Consider the following 22,426-nt stretch of genomic DNA (forward strand, 5'->3'; position numbering starts at 1 on the left):
AGCCGCTTGGGCAGCAGCCACTGGGCAGCCCTGCCAGAGGAGACATCGCCACCCTCCCCATGGTGGCAGCAGCTCTGTGGGCCCCGAGCTCTGTGTCAGGAGGGCCTCGGTCACAGCAGCGTGGCCTGGGCAGCCGTGACGGCCCGGGCTGGCCGCCAGCCCTGCCTCTGCCCACTGCCCCTTCCTGAAGGCACCCAGTGGCCGTGGCCTGGCAGCACCCCCTGCCCTCCATGTCCCCAGCCAGTCCAGCCTGGGCACCTCGGGCTGTCCCCACCCTCCCGCTGGGGTGGTGTCCCAGCCTCCAGGCCTTCTGCTGCAGGCCTGGGGGACATTTTGGGGCAGCACCGGAGCAGCCAGGTGTAAGGGACCAGGCGGCTGCCCGGGGGCTGCTTATGGCCTCTGACACCCAATTCCTCAGGGCTTCCCACCACCCCGGCTCCTCCAGGGCCTTCTGTCCCCTTGGAACCTCCTGCCACCCACTCCCTCACACATGCCCCTCGTGCCTTCCCACTGCCTTGTCCCGTCTGGGCCTCCGCAGCCCCTCATCCCCTCACGGCCTCCCAGCACCCCGTGCCCTCAGGGGCTCCCCCAGCCTGGCCCGGCAGCAGCGCCGCAGCCCCACAGGAGCTCCAGCAGCTCCTCAGCCATCACGGCACCAACACACGGGCAGCAGGACACAGATGGCGCTTCCTGCCTGCCACAGGGCTTGTGGCTTCAGCACAACCACCAAAGGCCAAGGGGCTTCTGGCCATTTCCCCTGCACCACTGCATGCCCCGGCAGGTTGCTGAACACAAGAACCCTTTTGCCTCTCTTCCCCTATGCCCCGCACACCCTGGGCAGCAAAAGAAAGGTCTTGGGACTCTTGTGGTTTATAACATATCCTATATTATTTACATACTAGATGGAAACGAAACGAAGAAAAAAACAATCTCTATGAAAAAAAAAATAACAGATGGCCCATGTGGCCCCAGAAGACAGAGCCTCTCAGCCCTAACATATCCTATATTATTTACATAGTAAAAAGAAGAGAAAAAAGGAAAATAACAACCCTTATGAAATAAAAAATCCTGGCTGGCCCATGTGGCACCAGAAGACAGAGCCTCTCAGGTCAGCGCTGAGCACATCTCCAGCAGCGCAGCCAGCCCAAGCCTGACAGACGAGGCCGTGTCCTCCATGCCCTGAGGATTTGGTCTTCCATCCTCTGGAGAATGGAGTAACGGGCACTCTGGATGGCCCGGAGGACATACAGCGTCTCAAGTGCCAGGTCTGACACGGCACCGCTTCTGTCCTCCGTCAGGCGTTCGAGGGCTGCAAGAGAGACGAACAGAGCCACGGTCACACCCCAGAGCTGTGGGGGCCCAGCGAGAGCCCCCTGCCAGGGCCATGCCAGCCAGCTCTTGCCTTGGCCAGGAGGGAGCAGGGACCAAGGGGGTCAGCCCGAAGCTGCTGGCCACAAATGCCCCACGTGGCCCTGAAATCTCACTGTGCTCTGCCCACGCCGTCCCTCACCGGGACAGGGAGCAGAGCCCTCCACAGCTTGGCCAGGGCTTGCAGCTGTCCCCGACAGCCACCACTGTCAGCCTGCTGCCGTGGCTCACCTCTGCACAAAACCTGGAGCTCTGCCTGCTGCCCCCTCAGCTGCTCCCCGGCCATCCCTGAGAACATAGAGCCTGTCAGGGTCCCAGCAGCACAGCTCCCTGCCAGCGGCGCTGCCAGCCCTGTGGCCACACGGCCTCCTGCCTCGGCAGGGCTCAGCCCGGGCCCTTGCCGCATCCTGACTCAGCCCAAGGGCACGGCTGCCAGAGGCCGGCAGCAGCAGCCCCGAGGGCAGCCGGGGCTCCAGGGCGCCGGGCCCGGGTGCCGCTGCCGGGGCAGCAGCCGGGGCTGGGGCCGAGCTGCGGCGGGGCGGGGAGGGAGCCCGGGCTCGGGACTCACCGATGACCCTGATGGCCGCCGCTCGCAGGGTCTCCTGTGGGTCCTGAAGGTACTGCAGGGCCCGGCGCAGGTGCTCGGCCAAGGGGATCCTGTGGTCGGCCAGCTGGAGAGAGCGGCAGGAGGGAAGGGTTGGAGCGGGCTCTGCCCTTCGGCCGGGCGCTGCTGCCTGCGGCCAGTCGCGCCCTCCCGTGCCCGGCCAGCCCTGAGGCCCGGCCAGCAGCCGCTGGCGCCGGGCTCTGGAGGGGGCAGAGGGCCGGCTGCTGCCCGGGGAGCCGCGGTGCCGGCCCGGCCCGCAGCCCCGCTGGGCCGGGGCTTCATCGGCACCCGGCTCGGGGCCACAGGGGGCTGGAGAAGAAGCCGTGCGGCCCCCGGGTGCAGCAGTGGGCAGGGGCACAGCTGCCAGCCCCACACACTGAGCACCGGGGCCAGGGGGCTTCTCTAGTCTGAGACTGGGACTTCCAGCCGTCCTTACCACGAGCCTGGCAAACTTCCACAGCTTCTCCTTCCTGACAGCTTTTTCCAGGTCTGGCCTCTTCAGGAAGTGAGCCGCGCGAAGGAGCGTTGTCCGAGAGGCCTGGGGAGCAGCAGAGAGCCGCAAATGGCCCCACAAGGCAGGGCACAGGAGTGTCCCAGTGCCAAGGGCTGGAGGAGGCTGCAGCCTGCAAGCCTGCGTCAGGGCAGGAGGCAGCTGAGCCCCCTGCCAAGGCGCAGCAGCAGCCCAGGAGTCCTCACCTCTGCCACATGCCGATTCTCATCTTGGCAGTGGAAAAAGAGTGGGAGCAGGCTCTGGTACACTCGTTCCTTCAGGGGCTTTCTTCCTTCTTCTTCAGCTGAAGACATCACTCTTCGAAGGAGAAACATGGAGAGCAGCTGCACCTGGCTATGGGGCTGTATGAAAGGAAGGAAGGAAGGAAAAATGACCTCATCATTGGCTTCTTGTGGCCCACATTGGCGCAGGCCTGCAAATGCACAGGGCACAAAGTGTCCGGGCAGCAGGCAGTGGCCGTGGCTGGGGCACAGAGCCTTACATTGTCCAGGAGTTTCAGGAGCGGCTCAGCCAGCTGCAGGGCCCTGCGCCAGGATATTGGGGTGTCTTCATCCGTGAAAATATGGCTCAGGAGAGCAATGCTCATCCTGGCCACGTCACTGTCCAGGTCCCACAGGAGGTGCACTAGTCTTCCTGTCAGGCTCTGAATTCTTTCGGCCTGTGCAGAACACAAGTGTGTGAAAGCCCGGGCAGCTGCTGCAGGGCCCAGAGGCCAAAGGGCTGTCCCAAAGCACTCGGGCAGCTGAAGCAGGAGACAGGAGAGCTGGGAGGAGCTGCCTCAGCGCCCAAGGCAAAGGCCAGCCAAGGCCAAGGGACAGCATTGCCCAGCCTCATGCTGCCCACACGGCTTCAGCTGCTGCCCCCTTCTCACCATGGAGGGATGGTCCTTTAGCAGGAGGAGAGCCCTGAGAACCTGGTGATGCATCTCTGTGGAATTGTACCACAGGTACTTATACAAGATCTCCATTAGGCTGTCACCACAGTCACTCAAGTCCAGGCAATCTAGGAGCTGAAAGGCACAGGGCAGTGAGAGGGGAGCCGGCCAGCAGGAGCCTGGAAGTGCGTAGGGCTGGGCCCAGGTAGCAGCACAGGGCACGGGTGCTGTCCCAGGCAGCTGTGGCTATGGCAGGGGACAGGGCTGGCAGGGAGCTGAGCGAGGTAGTGCTGGCCATCAGGCTCACCTCCACAAGGAATGCCATGGCAGAGACATCCCAGTGTGGCAACGGTTTGCTGAGCACCTCAAGCAGGTAGCTTAAGATGCCTTTACACAAGTGGGCGGATGCACGGCGCATTACCCTGGAAGGCAGAAAATGGCAGAAAGAGTCTCAGCAAGGGCGTGAAAAACCTCTCCCAGGACTGATGGACACAGTTGTCCTATTGCCCCAGCACCCTGTGAGGGTATTTGGGCCCTTGAGATGTGGCTGCTCCTGGGCACCCTCCTCTCACAGCCTTTTGCAGTCTCCTTGGCCATCCCTCGGTGACGAGGCCCTCAGGCCCATGGCCACGGGGACTGTGGGGGGCATCCTGGTCATGGGGCACAAATGTCAGAGGCAGTGGGGAGAAGGGGGTCTCACCTGGCCAGCAGACCCATGGCATAGTGGTGGGTGTCAGCACAGAGCAGCGTGTCCCAGCCACGCTTGCGTTCCATTGCCACCACCACATGCTCCAAGTGGAGACTGCAGAGCAGGGCCTTCAGGGTCTGCACTGCAAACCTGTGTGCACAGCAAAGCCCAGGTGACGCTGGGAGCGCTGGCTCTGAGGCTGGGGAAGTGGCAGGGACAAGAGGAGTGGCATGGAGCACCTGTTGGGGCTGGTGGAGAGGCCGTGTTGCTCCTGGCATTCCTTCCAGAAGGTATGGACGTCTTCTGTCATATACAAAGTACTGAAGTACGTTTGGAAGAGCAGATGCACAAAGAGGCGGGGGAAATAGACTGTGAGGATCTGTGGGCAACAGGGCCCCTGGAGGATCTTCCACATCACCAGAGTTGCCTGCAGAGGACAAAGCAGCCCGAGACAGCGCTCAGTGCCGGGGCGTCCGTGTGGCAGGGCCTGAGCGTGGCAGGGAGAGGCCGGGGCAGATGCAGGGGGAGCAACGGGCCTGGTGGCCCTGAAGCTGCCCCTAGGCCAGGTTTGTGGCCAGTGCCTGAAGCAGGGAGATGCAGTGGGGGAAGGAGGTAACAGAGCTGCTGGAGAGGCGTCCGGCCTTGCGGTGAGCAAAGGCCAGCTCCAGAAACTCACAGTCAGGGAAAAGACAGCCGTCTTGTCCCCATCAGAGGTGCCCAGGTTTTTCTGCGGCCAGCTCCCCACCACATTGATAAGGAGCGGTGTCACTTCCTCTGAAATCCAGGGCGAGAGCAAGATGGTCGTCCACATGGCCATAGCAGCTCTGCGGGGTCAGACACAGCACCGTGGGCTGGGCAGCAGCGGGGAGCTGAGCTGGCCGCCAGCTCTGCCTGTGCCCACTGGCCCTGAGCGGCAGCAGCAGCCAGGCAGCCCAGCCCTGTGGGGACAGGCCCCTGAGGGGCAGGCTGGCAGCACGGCAGCAGGCTCGGGGGCCGACTTTGTAGCAGGGCTGGCAAAGGGAGCAGCCAGAGGGCCCTGCAAGTCTGTGTTGCTCACAGCCCTGGGCCGGGCTGTACAGGGTGATGGGCTGGGGAGCCCTGAGGGCTCGGGGCAGCTGGGCCCCCTACCTGTCACACGTTGGGGCCACCCGCAGGAGAGTGATGGCCACATCATCGGGCTCTGCCTCGGCCACTTGCATCAGGGCCCAGTCCATCCTGTGCTCAGCAGCCTCATTGGCCATGAGCCACTGGTGGATGTACCTCACCACGGCGGGCACCTGGAGAAGGCACAGGGAGACTTGGAATGCTAGCAGAGGGAGTCAGCAATGTGCCCAGCTTCTTCCCCAGACAAGTGCTTCTCTTCCAGCCCACTGCCATGGCCTCAAAAGCTTCAAGTGAGCAGCAGGCGTGGCTTGGGAAAGCCAAGCAATTGCTGGAGGATCAAAGGCTGGCCACAGGCTGCTTACTTGCTCTGGATTGAAAAGAGCCGTCTCTACAAGCAGATCCAGCTGGGCAGCGCTGCTCTGTTCTACCAAGACCTCTGAGGATGCTTTGACCTCAGTGTCCATAGGTCTGGTGTCTTCCTTGCCAATTCTCGTGATGAATTGGTAAAGAAACTGTAGGAGAAGGGCAGGAAGGCAGGGAAGTTGCATGGAGTGCTCCAAGTGCGGTGCTGGGCTGAGCAGTGCCAGCAGGCCCAGCGCAGGTGGGGATGGCTGCAGGTACCTGCGCTGCTCTGCGGAAGCGGCCACGGGCGGTGTCCTGCTCTTGTGTGCCGTCCATGGCTGCATCTGGCAAAGAGCAGCCAGAGCTGAGGGGCTGCGGGAGAGGCTGGAGAGCACAGCCCAGCCCTGCGTTCCCCAGGCAGGGACAGTCCCGGGATGCCCCAGGGGATGCAGCACGGCCACTGCTGCGGGGGCAGCCCCAGCCCCTTTTTTGTGCTGTCCATTGGTGTGTCTCCACAGGACAGTGTGGGATGGGATGAGATGGGATGCAATGGGATGGGATGGGGCCAAGATGGCCGCAGGCACCAGCCCTGTGGCCCAGCTCTGCCACTCACCCTCCTCCAGCGGCTGCAACTGCTGCACCTCTTCGGTCTCTGGTGCTGGGGCAGCTCCAGGGCCTTCTTCCTCGACCTCCTCCTCCTCCTCCTCCACCCAGGCCAGCTTGGGCACTCTTGGGGGTCGCTGCTCCCTGTCTTCTTTAGGACTCTCCCATCCTTTCCATAGGAACAGCACCAGGGGATGGCATGGCATGGAATGGGATGGGGCCAAGCTGGCAACAGGCACTAGCCCTAATGCCGAGCTCTTCAACTCACCCTCCTGTGGTGCCTGGAACTCCTGCACCTCTTCAGACTCCTGTGCCAGGACAGCTCCAGAGCCTTCTTCTTCCTGCTCCTCAAGCCAGGCCAACTTGGGCACTCTTGGGGGTCGCTGCTCCATGGCAGTGACTGGATTTATGGTTGCTTGCAGGAGAGATGGCTCGGAAAAGCTTGGAGTCAGCAAGTCCTGCAGTCGTGCCTGGAAGGCACCTGCAAGACTCAAGTCCTGGCAAGATTGCAAGACAGCAAGTCCTGCACTTGGGTCTTGAGGGCTCGTGCCACAAGGACAGGAGGCTCCTCGACAGGGACTGTGGTCTGGTCTCAAGGGCAGAGACTGCAGGGATGGGCGACACCTCGGAAAAGCTCCGGGTCACCAAGTCCCACGGTCTGCCCTCAAGAGAACCTTAAGAAGGAAGCCTCGGGAAGGCCACAGGTCAGCAAGACCTGTGGTCTGGCCTCGAGGTCACCTGTAGTAATAGTGCTTCAGAAAAGCTCCAGGTCCGACACAAAGGAGTGCGCTGTGCGGGGGCTCCTCACAGCACCGCTCTGGCGCGTCCTGACCCGTCGCGTGCACCGAGCACTGTGGCGTGGCCCTGTCACCGCCAGCTCCTATGTCAGCACGTGTCACAAAGGGCCCTTTGACATCTGCTCCCGTTGCCACCATCCCACGGTGACCGTGCTGCAGCGTGTCACAAAGGGCCCTTGCACACCCTGCCCTCCGCCCTGGGGCCGCCCCCATCCCCCCCCAAGTGGCCCAGCTTGGAAGGAATCCCTTGCCCAAAGTGTCTAAGACAGCCTGATGGGATCTTTAGGAACAGCTTGTTAGAAATGAAATGGAGGCAAATTTATCAATAAGAATTTTATTGAAAACTTTGCAAAATTTACTCATGCAAATGTCTCAGTGTTGAGAGACAGGTGTCTGCTAGGGAGGGCAGGAGCCTCCCTTGGAATGAAAAATGTAGACCCCCTCCCTCCAAATTATGATAATCCTGAAATCAAGGGGCTCTCAGGCAGAGATCTGGGGATAGGAATGACAGTTTTTTACTAATATTTATAACCAGGCAAACAAACAACAATAACTACAGCGTTAGCAAGAAAACAGAACCAGGGACCCCGTGACAGCTTTCTGGGCTGAGACGGGAAAGGATGGAGGAGAGGCTTTGTTTCACAAACCCCCTCGGGTTGGCAGTCAGTGCTGGTGCTCCTGCAGGGCTCTGAGGAACACTCAGCTGGAACAGCAGGGATGAGCTGAGATCCCGGGCCAGTGGCTGAGGTGGATCAGCAGCTCCGTGGCGGTGGCTGGCACTGCCACACGTCCCGGCAGGACAGGGGGTGTGAGGCCACCAATGAAGAGGGAAGAAGGAGAAGAAGCAGCAGCTCCATCTGGGTGATGGCGAAATTCCCTTCTCCCCACCACAACAACTCTGTACCCAAAGTGTTCTTCTCCGAAGCTGAAGAAGCCACCAAACTGTCCCCACCCTCCCCTTTTCCTGCCCCCTTCCCCCCCTGGGCCCAGCCAAACTCTTTATCTTTCCTCAAGCACCCACCAAGTACCCGCAGTTAAGTTTTCCCTGCAAGTCATGAGTAAAAATTCCACAGGCAAGCCAGAACTAAATAGAAAATAAAGGACACCGAACCCCCAACACCTGTAAGTTGTATCTTGAGAGTCAGACAGGATCTTTGTTTGCCAGAAACACCTCTTAATTTAATCAAGGCATTAGTAATCAAAATTATTTTGAAAATTTAAAGATCAAAGTAGCCAAAATACTCAATGTAACTAATTGCTGGGTATGTTCTCAGCTCAGGTTGGGAGGAATGGGGTTCCCTCGGAGGGCTCACCCTGTGGGGTGGCCAAAACTCTGTCAATGGGCTCTGACTTGTAACGGATCCAGTGCAGGGACACTGACAGAAAACTGTGCTGTGGAACACAGGAATGCAATTATCAGTTTTACAGGATTGACTGAGATTTCCCTTCCGGAGAAACCAAGCCCTGTTCTAGTTGGAGGTCACAATGTGAAAGGATTTCTGTGCTTTACCATCACAAGCTTACTCATTCTTTTTCCTCACTCTCATTCACGTTAGGAACAATAATTCTGTTGTCCATGGAGCTGGCACCTTTTGAATTCCAGAATAATGTCCCCAAGGTCCTTTGCTGTTCAGCTTTACTGCGCTGTCTGTGGCTAACAAGGCTTGCTGGGGTCCTTTCCCCTTCGGCTGGAGAGGTGCTGGGTCCCAGTCCCTGAGGGACAGCCAGGCTCCTGGCTGGAATTGGTGTGGAAGTCCCTCAGGGTCACATCAGCCTTCACATGGAGCCCTGTGGATCTGAGCATTTTCCAAAGGGGCCGTTGGGGCAAACAGGGAGGTTTGGTCTGGCAGGGTCTGTAAAATAATATCCCATCCCATCGACTTGTTCTGGCAGAGAACACTTGGCTGCAGGGACATATTCCCATTGTTCCTGCACAGGTCTCAGGATTCAAACAGTGTTGTCTTTGCCCAGAGCTGTTCCTTCAGCTGGCTTGGGAGGGCCATTTGGCCTCTGGACCCACACTCTGGCTCCTTTATTAGGACTGCTGGGTCCAAACTCTTTTTATCCACAAATGGAGGCAATTTGAAGTGGATATTTTTTCTTCACAATTATTTTTTAAATGGCGATATCAATATTTCTTCTACCTTGTCATGGGGTTGAACAATCAAATCTTGTTCACTATTGTTTAATAGACTTACTTCAATTTCTCCTTGATAATCTGCATCAATTCCTCCTCCCGTGACATGAAGCCTTTGCAAGGCCAAGCTCCAGTGAGCAGTTATCAAACCAAAGTGTCCTGGAGGAATCTGAATTCTTATTCCTGTATTTTAAACTCTCATTTGCTTCTGATTTCTCCTAATGAATTCCAGTGCATGAAGGTCCAGCCCTGCAGCCTCTGGGGTGGCCCTGGCAGGGGCCATCACACCCAGAACAATTTCCCAGGCAGCCCAAGTCTCACTGTCCATGGCTGTGTTTGCAAATTGGGTGCAGCCGTGCACACCCAGGGGTTTCCATTTCCCAGTGGGCCCATTGTTAAGGGCATGGAGCTCATCTGGGAGATGGGTTCTCCACCGGGACAGGTTCCCATCTCCTCATTTTATCAGCTGCTCTTTTAACAATTGTTCAACCAATCCTGTAGCTTGTAGATAGTGTGATACATGAAAAACCCAGCAGTCTTAATCACTGTGTTTTTCACAGGAACAGACAAAGCATTCCACATCACAGCATTGCCAAACCCTATAAAAATTGCCAGTTTTATCCCTTCCTCCGTTATTCCTTGTATACAATTCACAAAGTTTACCATTGACATTTGGGTCTTTGCTAGTCCTTTTTTGTAGGGTATTTTAGTGTTACAGTGAGCAGCCAAAGGTAACAAATTGGAATTGTCAGCATTATTTCACATTATTGATTTTTAGTTATATATATAAATATATATTATTGTGTTGTTATAATTATTGTTGTTATTGCTATTGTTATTATTATTTTACTTGGACAAACAAACCTGAGCTAAAGACTAAAACCCTCTTCTGTCACTCCACGTGGGAGCATTCCGAAAACAATTGTTCCTTCTCTTGGTGCTGTTAACAAAATCCCTCCTTGTCTTCCCAAACCCATGAGTTCTTTTCATTTTCCCATATGCAATGTTTGGATGCATTTTAAGACATCCAGCGGTTCAGCCTCTTTTAACCGACTGCCCCACTGCTCGCACGGTGCTCCGACCTCAGCCCCACTCCAGAGCCAGTGAACTCTGGGGAGAGCTTCCCTTCTGGGAATTACAGATGGGACTGATTCCTTACATTTACATTTTAAAAGTGACATTTTGTTGTGATCTGTTTAGACTTTGCCTGTTTTGTTTCAGCAGCAGGCAGAGTCAGCACCAAAGGCACAAACACCACCTGAAGGAATCAGTGTCACTAACTGCAGCTCCAAGCAGCAAAAGATGACAAAAGGAGCAGCTCAGCAATGAATCCAATCATCAGTGCCAAAGATTGCCTGCAGGGATTAACAAAGATCCAGCACCAGTTCCCCTCAGACTTTGCCATCCCCAGATCCACCCATCAGCTGGGGAAGCTGTCACAGCCAAGGGCTGGAGAGCCACTCCAGACACTGGGAATTGCTGCAGGTGCCTCCAGCCACAGGTGAGGCTCCAACCCCGCTGTGAGAGAGGGCCCAGCTTTGATAGTGCTGAATAAACAAACTGACAGCACTTCTGGTGTGGGAACATCTGGTTTCATCCTCCTCTTGCGTTCCTGCCAAAGCCTGGCCAGGCCTCAAGGAGGAACCAAGGGAGTCGACCCTGACCATACACCCCAAACAAGGCCAGATGTCGGATTTCATGGCCTTGTCTGGCTTCTAAACACAGAAAGGTCAATCCATGTTTCATTGATGAGTGGATACATCTATCACAGTGTTCATGACCATGAATATTTCAGTAATGAGCAGATGGACAGGTAACCTTTGGCTGGAAGGTTCATTCAGAGATCACCTTTGGCTCAGGGCCTGTTGTTCAGGCCTCACTCAGGGCCTGTTGTGCCGACCTTGGCACTTCAGAAACGAGGGTTAGTGGGGGGCTTGACACTGCTGGGTGACTGGCTGGACTGGATGAACTCAGAGGTCTTTTCCAGCAGAATGGATTCTATAATACCAGGATTCTATCTGCTGCATTCAGCTAGGTCCATTACTTAGCAGCATTACTTTAGTCCAAAAGCCCCCTCTTGCTCAGCTCTTGTGGCCTGAGGCTTCAGCTCCTTCAGCTCTCGGTGCTGAGCTGCTCAAGCTGAAGGAGACAACTGGGAGAGAAGAATAAGTTCATTCAATTCCTTCTGGGACATGGAGAGGGGAAATGTGAAAACAGGAGCATTGTTTGGTGTGGCCTCCTCTCTGCTCTTCACACCTTTCAGTGCTTTGACCCAGCCAAGAGCTTTCTCCAGGATTCAATGAAGCAGCTGTTCCTGCTCCCAGCTCTGGCTCTTCCCAGTCTCTGACCTTGACTGGTTTTGTCCCTCTTGCTGTGCCCTCTGTTCCCCCAGGGGGCTGCCCCAGACTGAGGGATCAGATGCAGGCACTGCTGCTGCTCCCTCGGGACCAGCCCCAGTTTGGTTGTTGCTGTCAGTGCCAGCAGAAGCCGTGGCTGGAGCAGCGGGTGCTGACAGTGCCCCAAGGCCCGGGGCTGGAGGGGTCCCTGGGCTGGGGCTGGGAGGGAGCTGCCCCTTGTTCTCCCTCTGCCTCCCGCAGAGCTGGGCCGGGCACAAGTGGGGCAGCAGAGCCAACAGGGAGCCTGCGAGTCTCTTGCAGCCGTGCCTGCTCAGAGTTTGGCCTTGGAGCTTCAGGTGGGCAAAGGCAGCTGCTCTGCTCCCTCTGCGTGTGCCCGTGTTCAGCACTGCTGCTCCATCAGTCTGTGCCCAGCAACGGGGAAAAGCCTCAGCCCTGCAGGGCCAGGAGCTGCCGGGCTCTGCCTGAGCAGCTCAGCCAGCGGGAAGGGAGCTGCTCCACACGGGAACCAGGAGCAAAGGACATGCCTTTTCTAGGACATGTTTTCTGTAAAAAAAACCAACAAAAACAACAAAAGCAAACAAAAAAAACCCCCCCCAAAAATATGAAAGATAAAAATTACCCCCAAATGTGTAGTGAAAAATCTTCTATAACACTGGAGTAAGAAAGAGGTAACTGATCTTTTGAAAAAGAGAACTCAGCTTTGATTTTAGTTCCTTAGTTTGTTCACGTGCTAGTGAAAAGGATCCATTAGCTGCCTTCCTTGAGAGATTTTATGGATGTTTTCCAATATTAAGATATTTTACACTGCAGTTAAAGGAATAGAAAATTGAAATACATGTTCTTCATGACTGTGTCTTGAGTGTAAAAATTTGCAGTTTGGAACTTGGACCTAAATGATGAGTTTGGCGGGAGAAATGCAGCACTCAATATGAATGATCAGCAAGTCTCATTTATTGGTAACTCTAAAACCACTTATATAGCATCAATAATTAGGCTCATACAAAGTGTAAAAACAAGCTCATTATTGGATATTTTTATTTAAGGTCAACTCCACCTAATTCCACATTCCTGTGATCGCTCATCTATGCTGAATTCACATTCTTCTGATCACAGCGTCCTGTTCTCTGTTAACAGTTATCACTAAGACCTTCCTGACCTTGCAACATCTCACACCAACTGTACTCTATTGTCTCATTCTTTCCCAGCTAACTGCTGCATGGGAACATGACCTTTGCTCTCTAGCCATTCCTCTACAATTCCCCTGTTTTCTTTTTGTACTAACAAAACTGTAGAAGTAGCCCTTTTCATCATGTTTTGCAAGCATTGCAGTATGCAAGGAATAAACAGTAGCACAATCACAATGATCAATATAACAACAATTGCCATTTGTGCCAAATATTTTAACCATCCTGTGAGACCTAGGGATTGAAACCATTCCTCTAATGGATTTGTTTCCATGGTTAATATTTTCATATTGTTCTGTAGTTGTTGGAGATGAGCATGAGTAGACACTGAATGGTCAGAAATATTCATGCAACACATTCCATCAAAGTCTTCACAGCCATGGCCCTGTGCTAATAGTAAAAAATCAATAGCAGCTCTATTCTGCAATACAGCATGCCTAACACTCTTCATTTCCAAAAGCAAATCAGAGAAAACCTTTGATGTAATATTAAACTGTTTTCCTGTCCAACATGCCAGTCGTCGTAACTGTGTTAAGGCTTGAGCACTAGATACTCCAGGTGTAAAAAGAGATGACACAATCACTGTAGGACGTTCCCAAAGTTCAACCTGATCCTTGCATTCTGGCCCCAATTGGAACACACTTCTCTTTGTTCATAACCTGATTCTATTGGCTCCTCATAGTCGCTGTATAGTGGGTGCAAACAATGTCAATTTCCCAAAATAACAAGGCCCTCCATAAATGTTTGCTGGCAGTCCTTTGCCATGCATGATGTCCACAGATTAGAAAAATACCAGGTGGTAATTGCAGAGGTGAACTGCTAGAATTTACCTTGTGAGACCAATTGCCACAGTATGCATCATTATTCTGCAAATACAGCAAATTTTGTGGAGAAATATTTGTACCATTTGGCCCATGAGACTTTTTTGCATGATTGTTCCTAGCCCAATTGACAAAAGTTAAACAATAATTGCTAGGGGCTGAGCCTAACAGTCTTAACTCTCGTGGCTCTGACCCGGTAACATTTAAACCTGTAGCAATGTACCAAATGTGAGCACCAATGGGATTTGCTGGGATTAAACCTGTGTCACAAATATTGATCGTGAATCTACCTGATGGAATTTCACATAATGTTTTGTTTGCTTCCTTGGGCATTTTCCAATTCTTTGTCCATTTTTTAAACATTGTGGCATTGAGTGAATCATCTAAAGGTGCGCCCACTAAACAAGTTCGAAAAGGATCTGAAGGGGTGGCCATTGAAAGGCAAAAATTATCCTGTCCAGTTTGATTGGCCCACATTATCCACATATTTTGTCTTTCATCAATGTCTATCAAGAGCCCCTCATTTCTTTTTATCATGGTAAACCAAAACAACAACCTGATCAGAGATAGTCTCTTAAGGACTTTAAAAAGATTGTGGCAGTTCAGCCAGCACCTTGGCTGGATCCCATGGGAGATCTTGCTTCCCTTTTCTTTTACCCCTCTGCCTCACCCGTCGATTCGTTTGCTTTGAACCACAGGGTGTTCCATCTTCTCAGCAGCAGGGATAACTTTCAGGGAAAGACCCTTTCTCTCCAGACTGCCGTTTTAAGAATTGCTCCCAATTTTTATTTTTTACCCCTGGAATATCACACCTGACCTGTGTAAGTGTTTTATGACAGTGTATTGTGGTTATTTCAATAATATACGGCAAAGGGGTATTAGGATGATAACAATAATTTTCTGGGTTTATCCCAAAAGCATAAATCTCCCACCATCTATCAGATCCTTTTTCAAATTGTCCTGTTTGCACATCTTCCTGTAATGCAACCTCAGTGAAATTTCTTTCAAAGTTGTAACACTCTGTACAAATCCCTCTTGGGGATCGACCCCACTTAGAATGTGCCCACCACTTTTCTTTACACACTTTACAAATGTAACATACAAAAGGATAACATTCACACTCTGGTACTGTATACAAGATTTGCATGTGAGAGTTCATCAGATCCCGTCTCTATGTTGATGGTAGAGAGCGAGAAGTATCTGCAGAATTTTCTGGATCAGCTGCAGGTAAATCCCTGGGATCAGCAGGTTTAGTCCATCGGCTCGGCACCCAGACAGGCCCTGTGGGGGTAGACACACAAAGATAACCACGTCCCCAATACAGTACCTTGCTGGGACCTCCCCACAGTCCTGTTTTTGGATCTTTATAGACCAATTGATCTGCCCTAGCATTTCTTTCTCCTAAACCCACATCCCATTTGTGACTACAAATATGGATAATAGCAAAGGCAGCAGTCCTCAACTTTACTGCTCTTTGAAGCTGCAAAAACAGTTCATATAAACGAGGATTTTTTACTTCCTTTATGTCTGCTTTTTCAATACGTTCACTCACTCCTGCAACATATAAAGAATCAGTTACCACATTAACAGGACCCTTAAACTGCACCAAAACCCAAACAACAGCGACTAATTCCAGAGTTTGTAATGTGTCCTCCTTTTGAGCTGGAATAATGTGATGATTCCATTGTCCTTCTGAATTTTGCCATGTAGCAGCAGCTGTGCGAGATTTCTTTCCAGCATCAGTGAACACCGTTGATGCCCCTGGTAACGGCACAAATGATCGTTTGGGCTTTTCAATCCAATTCTGCTGGCCTATCCTCAGTACTGACCACACTGCTGTTGTCAAGCAATGCTTCTTGCAGTGTGGAGCTGTGAATTAAATACCAGTCTAAAGTGTCCTTTTTTATTGGTATCTGAATTACAGCTGGATCTGCACCCATAATTTGTCACAATCACTTCTACCTTTGTTTTATTAAATCTGCTAAAATTTCAATTTTTTGAATTAAGGTATGTCTCTGTTGTAGTGGTGGTAACAACCACTCTAATACCCATATCTCCCCTGTTTTCTTTTGTTGCTGTGTTAAAGCACCCATGAGATGTTGAGGTCCAAACCATACAGTAAAGTTAATGTCCAAGTCTGGATCTTGCCTACAAACAACACCTGTCTGGATACCGTCCATTATTTTATTGAGAACTTCTTGTTGTTCACTGGTGACCTGTATAGGTGCTGTAGGATCGGTACCTTTTAACAAAGGTCATAAGGATTGTGAAAGTTCATTAGGAATACCCACAACAGGTTTAAGCCATTGTAAATCTCCTAGCAATCGCTGAGCATCATGAACAGTATGAAGTGACATGCTTAATGACAGTTTCTGAGGGGCAACATACTGCTCAGTTAAAGTCCCCCCGAGATATTTCCATGGGGATGACTGCTGTATTTTCTCAGGTGCAACAATCAGTCCATTCTGAAGTAGTTGTGTTTGAATGTCTTTAACTTGTTAATCTGCAAAAGGTTGTGACTGAGCAAAAAGAACGTCATCCATATAATGATAAATAATGGTTGTAGGCCACTGAACACGTAGTGGCTGCAAAGCATTATCAACATAAAGCTGGCACAAGGTAGGAGAATTACGCATACCCTGTGGTAAAACTGTCCATTCAAATCTCTTGTCTGGTTCTGCTCGATTTAATGAAGGCAAGGTAAAAGCAAATCTGCAAGTATCCTGTTCATGCAGTGAGATGGTGAAAAAACAGTCCTTTAAATCAGTTATTAACAAGGGTCAATCTTTTGGAAACATTGCAGGATTGGGCAAACCAGGTTGTAGCGCCCCCATTGGCTCCATTTGTTCATTTACTGCACGTAAGTCATGCAGCAATCGATATTTTCCAGATTTTTTTTTTATAACAAAAATAGGGGCATTCCAAGGACTTGTTGACAACTTTAAATGTCCTTGTTGATATTGTTCCAGCACTAATTGATGAGCTTGTTGCAGACTTTCCCTTTTTAAAGGCCACTGTTCAACCCATACTGGTTCCTGAATTATCCATTTACGTGGGAGTGGGAAAGTCCAAACAATGGCCTCTATTCCAAAGGGTGCTCATTGGTCAAAATAACACCGAGTTGTGACAAAATATCTCGCATTATTAGACATTGAACCTTGTCTGGTAATGGAACAATTGACAAAACAGAACTGATGACCTTCCCATCTAATTGAATCTGGATTTGTGGAGACTTTCTCGCTAAAGTTAAGCCTCCCACCCCTGTAACAGTAACCATACTGGACAACAAAGGCCATTCCTGGGGCCAATACTGTGGAGCAACAATACTTGAGTCTGTCCCAGTATCCAATATTCCTTCTAATTGGTGGGATTCTCCGTTATAATTGGGAACAACTTTTCGCTTGGGTCGAGTGTTTAAGCCCAGGGTAAGCAATGTAAGTCCTCCTGTAGAACCAAATGCACCTGTACCCTGTAATTGATTTTGCAATGGTGTCAATTGATGGGTATATTGTGGTAGTGGCACCAATTGTGCAATTCGCTGTCCCTTATCAATACTGGCTGGTGGTGCCAGTGTATATGCCATGATATATATTTCACCAGAATAGTCCACATCAATTACTCCAGGTAAAATAAACAGTCCCATTAGGCTAGCAGATGAACGTCCCAACACTATTGCACCCACAGCTTTTCCATTTATTATCACTGGTCCCATAATTCCCATGGGAATCTTGTAGGGCTGAGATGTCAATAAATCCACAGTCACTGAGGCTGCCAGGTGTCGTGGTTTTAAACCAGTAAGTAAAAAATTACTTATTTCTTGTTGTGAGATATGGATTAGAACAAGAGCAAAACAGGCTTAAAACTTAAAAGGAATAAAGACAGTTTATTAACAAACTACAAGAATAAGAACACCAGAATAAACTTTCAGAAAACCCCCTTATCTTCCACATCTTAACTATTCTTCTGTACACATGACAACATAGAGACAAATAACTTTAGGACTTTGGTGGTTAAAAACAGTCTTAATTCTTGCTACAGTCTTTTCATCAGTCTTTGCAGAGAAACAGAAGTCTCTTTCTGTTAACATACGGAGTTTCTCACAAGAAAACTATTTTTCATCATAGTTTTCTATTTCTCTAATGCCAGCTGCCCAGAAATCTGTCATTAGATCTTCTCCTCCCATTTCACATCTCTCCGAGGTGTGTATGGGTCACTGAGCTTAGGGATTTTATTTTTAAGGATAAGTCATTCAAAGGCAGAAGTTTTCTTCATCTGTCTCTGTGAGCCTTCCTGGAAAACAGTTTTCTTTTTGCCCCTCAAAGCTTCAAAAACTTCACTCAAATCAATTCCAGCAACTCACAGTATCACAAGTACTCTCTCTCTCTTTTGCTCAAAACTTGCACTTTGAATAATCTATTCTTCCCAACACTCATCATGAATTAAAGGAGTCTTTTTATACTATTATTGTCTATCTCCATAGCTTTAACAGAAAGATATTTCAGCTGTAAAGCATCTCCTTATTCTCTCTTTCTTATTTAAACTTAACTCTTTTCTTCACTGTTTTTGGTGGTTCTATGATGTCTTCTCTATGTTGATTGTCTCTCTCTTTCTCTGTTTTTCTGAGAAAAGGAGTAATCTGTATGTTTATCCAGGTAGTAAAAGAATTAAAAGCTTTAGGAAAACTGCAAGAGTTCATGGTGTTAAGTTTCAGTCTAGCAGCTAAAACTGAAAGCCAAGCTCAGCTGATGAGCGCTGCTTCTTTTCCCCGTCCCCCGCCCCCACTCCACCGCAGCCTGGTCGGCCTGGAGAGGGGGGGAGGAGGCCGAGACAGAGCCTTGTTACCTCCTCAGAAGCCGGAAACCAAAGAGAATAAGAGAATTCTGTCTGTACTTCTTAAGGGGGTGTTTACAAGTTGAATTCACTTTTTAATGGTCAGATCTGCTGTCAATTCTTGGAAATGACTGATAATTGGTCAGGAGGAAAAACTCCCATCAGCCACTAGCAGCTTCAACTTCTCTTCTTTCTAAGCTGTCTTAAAAGTAAAGCTACCCTATGACAGCTCTCTTGTTCTCTTTGGTTTCTGGCTTCTGACGAGGTAACAGGCTCTGTCTCGGCCTCCTCCCCCCTCCAGGCCGGACAAGGCCGCAGAGGGCGGCGGGGGAGAAACGGAGCCGGCCGGCCTGGCTTGGTTTGCAGTTTCTGCTGCTGGACTGAAACCTGACACCATCAACATCTGCAGCTTTCCAAGACTTTAACTCTTTTACTGCCTGGATAAAACATACAGATTACTCCTTTTTCCCAGAGAGACAGAGAGAGAGAGACAATCAACATGAAGACGACATCATAAAACCATCAAAAACAGTGATGAAAGGAGTTAAGTTTTAGATGGGGAAGAGAGAATAAGGAGATGCTTTAATTAAACTGAAATATTTTTCTGTTAAAGCTATGGAGATGGACAATAGTGTTCTGAAAAAGAGCTCCTTTAATTCATGACAGAGTATATTGGGAGGAATGGAGTGTTCAAAGTGTGGATTTTCAGCAAATAGTGAAGCGATTGTGATGCTGTGAGATACTGAAACAGAGGGAGAAGTAATAGTTGAAGATTTGTGGCCTTTTGAGAGGCAAAGAGAAAACTTCTCTTTCCAGGGAGGCTCACAGAGACAGATGACGAGAACTTTTGCCTTTGAATAACTCATCCTTAAAAATGACATCCCAAGACTCATTTGACCCATAACACACCTCAGAGTGAAGTGAAATGGGAGGAGTGAACTGCTGACAGATTTTTTCCAGGCAGCTGGCATCAGAGAAATAGAAAGCTATAACAGAAATGGTTTTCTGGCGAAAAAATCCATAGATTAGCAGAAGGCTTGTGTTTCTCTACAAAGCTGATGAAAAGACTCTAGCAGGAATTGGGAGTGTTTTAAACACCAAAGTTCCAAGTTTTTTGTCTCTATGTTGTCATGTGAACAAAGAAATGGTTGGGTAGTGGGGGAGAAAGAGGTTTTCTGGAAGTTATTCTGGTTTTCTTATTCTTGTAGTTCTGTTAAAAAACTTTCTTTATTCCTTTTAAGTCTCTTTTGCTCTTGTTCTAATGTATATCTCACAGCAAGAAATAAGTAAGTTTTCTTGTAATTTTTTAGCTACTGCTTTAAAACCATGACATTTATTTGGTGCGTTGGCTGGGAAACGAAATTAGCAAATCTAAACCACAACATTGTGCTGCACCCCAGGGCCAGGCTCTGCCTCTCTTGGCTCTGGCTGCTGCTTCCAAGCTGTCCTTTGTGATTTGGATTTGCAAGCCACCTCTCTGACCAGATTCCACTTTGCTTGAAAAATTCAGCACCATGTTGGGGGCTGAACAAGTCCCAGAGCTGGGGAGAAGGATTTGAGATGCAATTTGCATCCCAGAGTTGTTACAGTGGGGAAAATGTCGCATCCCTCCTGTGCCTGGAGCTGCTAATCTTGTTGCAAATATTGAAAACCTCTTTAGCTTCTCTCATTCTACCTAAATTTGATGACTGCTTTGATTTCACACCTCTTCCATGCAGGTTTTTCCTCTGTCCTTGACAAGAATTGTCAGGCCTGAGAAATTTTGTTGAGCCTTGGGACAGCTCCCATCATCTATCCCTGCTCCTAATGCTGCTTTGAATTCTCTTGGGAATGTGAGCATGAGGGAAACTGGGGGGACTTTAGTGAGAGGAAAAGTGAGGCACAGAGGCTGAAGTGCAAATGCAGAGTGTGCAGGGTCAGCACAGTCTGCAGTGTTGTGGGGATTTGGGCCATGCAAACAGATGTTTCTTCTCTGGGAATGGCTGATTCCTTTGGTGTGTCTCCTCCTGAAATTGCTGTGCACCAGGGCTGGTGCTGGAGCTGCAGCAGCACCAAGTTGCCAGGGAGCCGTGTGGGAGCCAGTGGGAATCATTTCTTTGCTGCTTTGGATGAAAAGTTGTGACATGAATCTCAGTGTCAGGGAGGTGCCACGTTCATGCTGCTGCAGTGCCCACACACGGTGTCTGGAGACAGCTCAGGAGAAAAGGAAGAAAAGCCAGGATGAAATCCCATGTGCTACTGAACTCTATCAGAAAGTGCTTGGAGTGAAGTGTGTGAAGTGACTGGGGAGAGCTGGATAGAAGGGACAGTTCTGAGCAGTGTGTGGTACATCACTGATATCCTTGCAGTGATCTTTGCACAGAGATGAAAAAGTATCAGTTTGCATGGTCTGAATCTGTGGGTCTGGAAATTCTGCGTGTTGCACAAGCTGTGCTAAGCTCATCTGGCTCTGAAATAGCTGAAATATCATCTCTGCACCTTAGGCAGGAAGAGCATCAGAGTTCTGAAGAGATGAATAAAAATCTGTCATAACCCAGAAGCAAACCTTGGCAATAGACGTGTGGCAGGTGAGACTGAAAGCTTTCATTCTTGTCCTGGGAGAATGAATTCAGCAATAAAAAGTCCTCTCTCTTGGCATTAAAATACTTTAGTTTCAGCTCTGCCCCAGCCCATCAATGTCCCTGTGTGGTTGGGGGTTGTTCTCCCCCTGTAGCTCTCTGCAGGTTGGTGCTAATTCAAGATGTTCTGGGAGGTTCCAATGTTTTGGTGCCCGAGCAGGGAGTGCAGAACAGGGATTACAAGTGCTGACATTTGCTGGGCTAGAAAGTCCAAGGGACAAATTTATGCCAATTAAGGTCTCCCCTTTAACTAGGAGGAACAATTGATGTGGTGCTTGTAGCAGAGTGTGGTGAGAGAGGGGGTTTCCAAAGGAAATCTTGGTGCATGTGGGCCAGAGGCCCCTGTGCTGAGGCTCCCTCCAGGCTGGCTCCAGCCCCTCAGGGTGCCCAGGAAGCAGGCTGCCCGCAGCCCAGTGCAGCCTCCTTAGCCCTGGGGCGAGCCAGGGAAGAGCCATGGATGAGGCTGAGCCCTGCTCCCATGTGGGATGCCATGGGTCAGGGCCCACTGGGATTTGCCCCTCCAGCTATCAAGTGTGTGCAGAGAAACTGCAAGGAGAGGGTGAGCTCTGTCAGTGGGACCCCCTGTGCACAGGGAGCCCACTCCTGGGGTGGCTGTGCCAGCTCCCGCAGGGACATCCAAGCCTTGGTAACAAGAACAACAACAAACTATAGAACCTATTTACCTAAGAACATATCTAACAAAACTACATGAAACGTATTTACAGAACACTTAAGCAAACTTTAAAACATCTATCAGAACACAACAACTGTAAAACGTATATACAGCAGGGTGGCATCTGTGTCCGGGATGTGCCTCAGTCCTGGAAGAAAAACAAGTAGCACGGTCAGTGCAGTCAGGCATGGAGGGGTGTTCCATGTGCTGCCAGGCTGGGACACTGGCACAGTGGGACTCTGCTGCCAGAAGTGAGGCTGGCTGGGGCTGGGGGCTGTGGCCCAGGCACTGGAACAGGGCTTGTGTGGCCCAAAGCAAGCCCAGGCCAGGCCAGGGATGGCCAGCAGAATCCAGTGCATGGGCTAGCGTGTCCCTGAGCAGGGAGTGCTCAGCCCAGCCCCAGGCTGGCAGCAGGGGACCCACTCTGCCTGTGGGGAGCACCTGCCTGTTCTGCTGCTGGCATGGGTCTTCATCCCGACACCATGTCCTCCTCCTCGTCTTCTACATCAATATCCATCTCCTCAATGTGCTCTTCCATGTCCACCTCCATTTCTACTTCCGTCTGATCCACATCCACATCCATCTCTTCCTCTCTGGTGTTCTCTCCATCTACTTCCATTTTCTTGTCCGTATCCATCTGTGTATCCACCTCCATCTCCTCCTCTGTGTCTGTGCCAGCCTGCAGAGGTAGCAAAATCTCCCAGTGGGGTCCCTTTCCCACACTGTCCCACAGAGCTCCAGGCCTGCCAGGCAGCTGCGGGGTGTCCACCTCCGTGGAATGGTACCATACCTTCTTTGGAGCAAATGCAGACATCCTGCAGGGATGGAGAGCAAAATGCACTCAACGGGGAGCTTTTGGGACTGCTGGGGGTATGAGGGAGCAGGTGACAACAAGGTGACAGGGGTAGGCCTGGA

At 50.7% G+C, this 22,426-nt stretch overlaps 1 protein-coding gene across 1 annotated transcript; it reads right to left on the reverse strand.

Moving 5' to 3' along the window:
* Positions 1 to 861: 861 nt before the first annotated feature.
* LOC147646557 (maestro heat-like repeat-containing protein family member 7) lies at positions 862 to 6,952 on the reverse strand. Its single transcript, XM_086873254.1, has 16 exons — positions 6,363 to 6,952; positions 6,105 to 6,263; positions 5,771 to 5,835; positions 5,512 to 5,661; positions 5,174 to 5,322; positions 4,722 to 4,869; positions 4,285 to 4,472; positions 4,058 to 4,195; positions 3,665 to 3,779; positions 3,355 to 3,492; positions 2,965 to 3,141; positions 2,669 to 2,824; positions 2,409 to 2,510; positions 1,937 to 2,039; positions 1,600 to 1,656; positions 862 to 1,309 (listed from the first exon to the last, which is right to left on the reverse strand). The coding sequence occupies exons 1-16, from the start codon at positions 6,484 to 6,486 to the stop codon at positions 1,110 to 1,112; spliced, it is 2,169 nt and encodes a 722-aa protein (XP_086729380.1). The 5' UTR covers positions 6,487 to 6,952; the 3' UTR covers positions 862 to 1,109.
* Between the last annotated feature and the right edge of the window lie 15,474 nt (positions 6,953 to 22,426).

The sequence above is a fragment of the Cyanistes caeruleus genome, unplaced genomic scaffold (assembly GCF_971803275.1).
Source record: "Cyanistes caeruleus unplaced genomic scaffold, bCyaCae1.hap1.1 HAP1_SCAFFOLD_91, whole genome shotgun sequence".
In the NCBI taxonomy this organism is placed as follows: domain Eukaryota; kingdom Metazoa; phylum Chordata; class Aves; order Passeriformes; family Paridae; genus Cyanistes; species Cyanistes caeruleus.